This window comes from Marmota marmota, unplaced genomic scaffold, assembly GCF_001458135.2.
Source record: "Marmota marmota marmota unplaced genomic scaffold, marMar, whole genome shotgun sequence".
NCBI lineage: Eukaryota > Metazoa > Chordata > Mammalia > Rodentia > Sciuridae > Marmota > Marmota marmota.
Window position 1 is genome coordinate 456,782 of NW_026000222.1, and position 6,927 is coordinate 463,708.

The 6,927-nt window shown below is 48.4% G+C and overlaps 2 protein-coding genes across 4 annotated transcripts in view; both read right to left on the minus strand.

Moving 5' to 3' along the window:
* Cdk10 (cyclin dependent kinase 10) overlaps positions 1–437 on the minus strand; it is an 8,104-nt gene extending 7,667 nt beyond the window's left edge. The window contains exon 1 of one of the 3 annotated variants that reach the window (XM_048792572.1): positions 402–437. Coding sequence is in view for 1 of the 3 variants with exons in the window: in XM_015495935.2 (XP_015351421.1) it covers positions 52–138 (87 nt within the window). In the remaining 2 variants the exon portion in view is untranslated. Of the gene's footprint in view, positions 1–51; positions 203–401 lie in introns of those variants that run through there. The other 2 variants (XM_015495935.2, XM_015495937.2) reach the window with 2 other exon arrangements.
* Positions 438–1,509: 1,072 nt separating this feature from the next.
* Positions 1,510–6,921, minus strand: Spata33 (spermatogenesis associated 33; the record flags this gene model as incomplete). The annotated part of the gene is made up of 3 exons (XM_015495939.1): positions 1,510–1,736; positions 6,676–6,828; positions 6,915–6,921. Coding segments are annotated over 3 exons (372 nt in total), but the record flags the coding sequence as incomplete, so codon positions are not given.
* Positions 6,922–6,927: the final 6 nt, after the last annotated feature.

Here is a 6,927-nt window from a genome sequence, read left to right on the forward strand (position 1 = left end):
GCGACCCTGCTGGCGGGGAAGGCCGCGTCCCCGAGGGGTCCCCCGTCGCACCCTGTGCTCCGCGGGCACCGTGAAGAAGCCTTCCCTACGGATACACTTCAGACGGATCTGCTCCGACCCGGGGTCCGGCTCCGCCATGGCGAGAGCCGGCGCCACTGCCCGAGCGCGCAGGCGCGCGATCTACTTCCGGGTCGTGCTGCCCCGCCCCCCCCGCCACGGTTACCCCGGGAACCTTGCCAGGACCTAGACACGCCCCACCTGGGGAGGTGCCAGCCTCTGAGCTCAGCACGTGGGGTTGGATGCAGACCCTGGTAGCTGGTACACCGGCAGAAGGCGGCAGGTGGGGAGGGCCCCTTGAGATGGCATCCAGCTGAGCACTCCCCTGCGGGTGCACCCTCCACTTCGGAAGAGCAGAGCTCCGCAGTGAATGCGGGCAAGCCCAGGGCGTCTGCCCAGTCCTAGAGGGTTCTGGGTTTGTATGCAGTATGTATGTATGTACTAGATAGGACTGGTGTTTATACTAGATGGACTTACATCTACATATGTAGGTATACATTTGAAGCTGTTGGAGCCAGGCTTGGTGGCTCATGCTGGAATTACAGAATTCCAGCAACTCAGGAGGCTGAGGCAAGAGAATTTAAAGTTTGAGACCAGCCTCAGTAAATTAGTGAGACCCTAATTCAAAATAGAAAAAAAAAGAACGATATGTCGATGTGTGTGACAGGCACCTCAATACCTGAGAAGACTGTGGCCATGCCACTGTCCCCTATTTCTGGTTTGCCCTCTGAGGCCAGCCAATCTAGAAACTAACAAAACTAACACATTGTTACTACATACATAAGATCAGACAGGCCAGGGCACTCAGTCAGGCCACAACCTGACCTGAAGACTGTGCTGAGGGTGGACTCAGTTGAGTTCTCAGTGACATCATAACTGCATCCCAAAGTGGCCCTTAATTACCAGAGGGCCAGGAAGACAGGACAGCATTAACAAGGTCACTTCCAAGGTCCATGTGCCCTGCCCACCCACCCCAGGGCACTTCCTGCACTATTCTGGCCTTGGACAGCTCAGAGGCTGGCAGCCCGAGGTGGCTCTGAATCTCTCTGTTCTACAACATTACCACTTAAAAGTTTATACTCAGCCTCTGGCCTTTTCTCCAATTTGGGGGACAGGCCACTCAATGTAACTTCTAAGTACTTACTCCCCAGAAGTGAATGGAAAGGATCCTAACTGCCCACCTAAGTCAGAGCCCGAGGTGCCGCCTGCTGTCCATCATTCATCACAGCCAGCCACTTCCAACACGGAAATGCTAGTTTATTCATTTAACACTACAAATTTCACTCTCTGAACCTGTCAGTGTCACTCCATAAGCTGCCAGCGGCCCTAGGGAAGGTAAGACCAAGGTGGTCACTGAGGCAGAACCTAGTGGACTGAGGGCACCTTGGCTCCAAAGGGGCAGGATGGCCCTTTGCCTGTGTGGCTGAAACTCAGCACACTGAGTCATGACAATTCAGGGGCGCTTGTTTATTCTTTAGTATGCAGATCATAAGCAGCTACTGTACTGGGGTTCCTGTGTCGGTGGTAGGGACCCCAATCAGCCTGTTCCCGAATGGTTCTCTGCTCTTCATTTCCAGTGGAACAGTAGCTGATTAGAGTCTCATTTGAGGCCCGAGTGATGATGATCTGCGGAATGACAAATTTCTTCTTGTTCGACTTTTGCTTTACATCAGGTTTCTCTAGAGGGAAGAAAACATCCAGGCATTTAGTGGCTGTGTGGGGAACTTCCACAATGCAGACAAGGCCTGTCTGGGGCCAGAATAAAGGAATCGGGCTTGGGGTTAGCAGGAGAGACTGTGCACGGAAGTTCCAAAGCTCACATGGATTCACAATGCAGCCACAAGGGTCCTTTCCTTCAAGGGAGAAACAGGAGACTTTCTAGATTTCCTGTGCCCTAGGGAAACAGCTGTAGGGTGGCTTCAGGGCAACAGCACAGGAAGGAGAGGATATAAAGGCAGTTCTGCCCCAGATGCCCAGCATCCAGAGGGTTATAACTCTGGAAAAACTTCTGTACAGATCTCTACCCATCAGAATTGCTAGAAAAGGCTGTTTCGGGCACTGCCGTTTGCATACTCCTAAAGGTGACCAAGTTTGTCTTGTTACAAGGTACGAAAGCCAAGGAGCTCCCAGCCTCCTCCCTCCACCACTGGCTCCAGGCTCCCAGGCTGGGGCCTGTGGAAGCCCAGTGAGGTGCACAGACAACACAGTCAAATGCTGATCATGCCCTTTTGGGGCTTGCTTTGCTCCCTCAATTCCCTTAATGCTGCATGAGCCCACTTACAGGGGAGAATGAGTGGTTAGTGATATCAACGTGGCTTTTATTATTTATTTTGTAGCACTGGAAATCGAACCCAGGACCTCATGCATGCCAGGCAGGCCTCTCGCACTGGTCTGCTAGAGAAAGCCATTCTGTAGATGTACAGGTCTATCATTCTCTGGCACGCACATCCTAGCCAGTTTTGGAGACCTGGCCTTGTTAAGTCGCCAAGGCTGGCTTGAACTCACAATCCTTCTGGTGAGCTTCCCAAGGAGCTGGGATTACAGGCCTGCTCAACCATCCCTGGCAGACCTTCAATATTTCTTTTTCTTCTTTTCTTTTGGTATCAGGGGTTGAACCCAGGGGTTCTTTACCACTGAGCTACATCCCCAACCCATTTATTTATTTATTTATTTATTTATTTATTTATTTATTTATTTATTTATTGTTTTGATATGAAATCTCACTAAATTGCTGATGGTCTCACTAAGTTGCCCAAGCAGGAATCAAACTTGTGATCATTCTGCCTCAGTCTTCCCAGTCGCTGGGATTACAAGGCAAAGCCACTGCACCTAGCACCTTGAATATTTCTTTGTGACATCCTTCTTTGAGGTTTAGAAAAATCAGATTCATATTTACATCATTTTATTCTAATCACTCTTGACCATCTGGAAACTATCTGCATATGGCAAAAGGCTACAATCCAACTTGTGTTTTCCTTACAGTGTTAGGCAGTTTTCCTAGCATCATTCATTATACAGTTCTTCCATTTTCCGCTTTTTTCCCTTGATACCAAGCATTAAAGTTATTTAGTTTTTTTTGCATACTTTTATTGGTGTGTTATAACCGGACATAATAGTTACATTTTTATGTATTTGTACTTGGACACAATATAATGATATATTTGGCTAATGTAATTCCCACCTATTTTTGGTGCCAGTTTTATTGTACTCTCATTACATACACACACACACACACACACACACACACAGCTTTTCATGTTTTCCATTTCATTGATCTGCTTGCTCTCTTTGTACTGGAACTACATATTTTTTTCCAGATATGAAATCAACCCCTTGATATCTTGTCTCTATGTTTCTTTACCACATCAAAGGGTTGACTTACTGGACCTTTGCTTCTGTCCAGTAAGTCTATGTCACAAGATGAATCAGGATTTAGAGATGTTTAGCATCTCTTTCTTTTCAAATTACAACAAATATTTGGAATTTACTGCTGCAGTCTCACATGTTCTTATCATAATAGTGGCCAAAACTGAAAGACATATTAAAAAAAAGACCCTGAAGTCATCCATACTTGCCATTTATTTAGTCTGGTTTGGAGAAAAAGGCAAAGAATTCTGGAACTACATTTTTAATAACAACTTTTGACATATTTTTTTTTTTAATATTTATTTATTTTTTTTAGTTATCGGCAAACACAACAACTTTGTTGCTATGTGGTGCTGAGGATCGAACCCGGGCCGCACGCATGCCAGGCGAGCACGCTACCGCTTGAGCCACATCCCCAACCCCTTGACATATTTTTAAAGTTTTTATTTTTAAAATATTTATACATTCATAGAAAGTTGCAAAAGTAGAACAGAAAGTTACTGTATACTCTTCACCCAGTTTCCCCCAATGATAACACCTTTTATATCTGAGTTAATATAAACACTGGCATTGATCCAAGGTGTACAGATACATGCCATGTAGTCACGTGACCCCACCTTCATCAGGACACAGGACTGTTTCCCACCAGACATCCCCACCACTAGTCTGTTCACCATCTCTATAATTTTGTCATTTGGTGAATATTACACAAATGGAATCAATCATACAGCATGTGACCTTTTGAGACTGGGTTTTTTTTTTTTGGTGCCAGGATGGAGCCCATGGCCTCATACATGCTAGGATTTAACCCAGGGTTGCTCTACAACTGAGCCACATCATCAGTCCTTTTTGTTTTTTTTCCTTTTGTGTGTGTGTGTATAGTACTGGGGATTGAACTTGGATGCTCTACTAGTGACCTATATCCCTAGACCCTTTTGTTTTATTTTAAGACAGTATCTCATTAAGTTGCCCAGGTTGGCCTTAAACTCCTAGGCTCAAGCAATCCTCCTGAGTAGCTGGGAACTCACATGTACACCACCATGCCCAGCCAAATTCAGTTTTTTCTTTTGGTACTGGAGATTGAACCCAGGGGTGCTCTACCACTGAGCTACACCCCCAGCCCTTTGTAATTTGAGACAGGTCTTGTCCAGTTGCTGAGGCTAGTATAGACCTTGCCATCTTCCTGACTCAGCCTTCTGAGTAGCTGAGATTACAGGCATGCACCACCATGCCCAGCCTAATTCCTTTTTCTTTTTGGTGGTGCTAGGGATTGAACTCAGGGCTTTGTACATGCTAGGCAAGCACTCTCAACTGAGCTATATCCCCAGCCCCCATTTTTTTTTTTTAAAGGCATAGACAGAGGTCTATTTAGGAAAGTGGATACACATTCAAGGGAGAACAGGGTGGGGAATGGCAATCTCAAAAGAGAGCTGCCGGGAACTGGGGCTGTGGCTCAGTAGTAAAGTACTTGCCTAGTATGTGTGAGGTACTGGGTTCAGTTCTCAGCACCATAAGTAAATAAAGTTCCATAAACAACTAAAAATATTAGAGAGAGAGAGAGAGAGCACGCATGGCGCGCGAGAGCTGCCTTTGGACTAAGCAAGGAAAACACAACCCAGGGAAAATACAAGCCATCTCCAGAGGGAGAGACAGTAGCCCATTGGTGCACTGGCCCAATTCAGTTGTAAGAATGTGTCCACCATCCCAAGAAGTCCTCTTGTGCTGAGTGTGACCAATTGCCACTCCTGCACTTGGCACCAGAAGGTCACTGAGCGCCTCTCTCTGTATCTGCTTTTGGACATTCGGATATAGAGCCTCATGCTGTGGTGCTCTGTGCACGTGGCTTCCTTCATGTGGCATCACGTTCTGGGGTTGTTCCACAGTGCAGCACATCAGTGGTGCTCCCCTGTTACTGTAGAGCACGTTCTACCGTGTGGAGGAACCACACTCTCCCCTGTCTTGAAATTCATTTTCACTCTTGTTCCTTGACCTGCTGTTTTCTCTTCATGTCCCTGCCTCCGAAAAGGTGCTGTGAGACAGCTGCTGCCTGGTGCCTTTCCAACAGGCAGTTCCTTGCTGGCAGGGGTCTTGCCCACTCCAGTGCCTCATGGCTCCTCCAGTCTCTGGTGAATTTGCAAAGCGAGACCATCCTAGACAGGCAGAGCAGCTGAAGGGAAAGGTCTCCTTGCTAATAGACAGTGAGGAAAACCAGGGGCCTTCTGGCTATCTGGGGACTATGGCAAAAGACATCCTTGATATGAGGGCAGCAGAGTATAACATGCCAAGTCCTTGTCAGGACTTAGTCAGCGGTGAGCTGATGAGCAGACCATTCTGAATGCTCAGTAGAAGGGTGATATCTGACTCTTCCATCATTTGTGAGACTATGACCTCAGTTGAATTTGGTGGCTTTTTTGTAATTGTGGCTAAAGGCACCCTGAGAGACAAGGGCAACCCTAGGACTCTGGCCCTTCTCAGCCTCCTACCTTTAAGTGAGGAGTTCCTGAATTTCACGTCCAGCCTGTATCCCAAGCCCAGTGCCTGAACTTCACCCTGCCTCCTGCTTGTGGCCCCTTGATGACCTACATCCTGCCCAGCCAGTGTGCCATTTCTTATACTTTCTCATCTGACCCATGAACCCCATCTCATCAGATAGAAGGTTCTGTTGTTTCCAACTCCTGGGTCCTTCTGGAATCCCTGGTGCCACAGCCTCACTGGTTCCCAGCAGATTACATCAATGGACCCAGGACAGATCTCCCTTGGCTCTGTGCTTCCCTCAACTAGCCTCCGTGCTGGAGCCAGACAGACAGACTTTTCCAAGGCAAGGCCCCATCACACTTCCCTTGTTTTAAATATTTAACAGTCCCACCCCACAGTCGGCAAGACCAAGTGGAGGGAAGACTGTATTCAGGCTTCTTCCCGCAGTTGTGGCCTCAGTCCCTCCACTCCACATTAAGCTGCTAAAAGGGGACACATTTGCTAACTGCTTTGCTCCTTTGTCTCAGTGGTTGGCTCCTCACAGCTGCACTCCCGCCGGGCAGTGCCCCGGGTTCCATTCCAGACTCTCACAGTGGTGCCAGATGACACCTGGTGGCTTCTCCCCAAGTCCTCTGGACTCTGTTACCTACCTAAACTCTAAGGGAACTTACCTATCCATGAAGAGCTGGATATCACTTCCCACCCAGAGGCCCTGAAGCGAACCCCCCCCCCACGGCCAGGGTCTGGAAACTGGACCCCGTCCCGTGGCGAACGTACCTTCCGACGAAGCAGAAGGCCTCTCGTGCTTGGCCGACCCCTTCCTCAGGAAGTGGCTGTCCGCGAGCTTCTCGGCCTCCAGGGAGTGCTTCTCCGACAGCCTATCCTTAGATTTCGAACTCGAATAGGAGGAGCCCTTCCTTTGCTCCTCACCTGAAACACACGCACAACCGTCAGCCCGCCACCCGGGTCGGGGCGCGGGCTCCGGGGCGGCCCGAGCAGCGGCGGGCGCCCTTTACCTTTCCTGGGTTT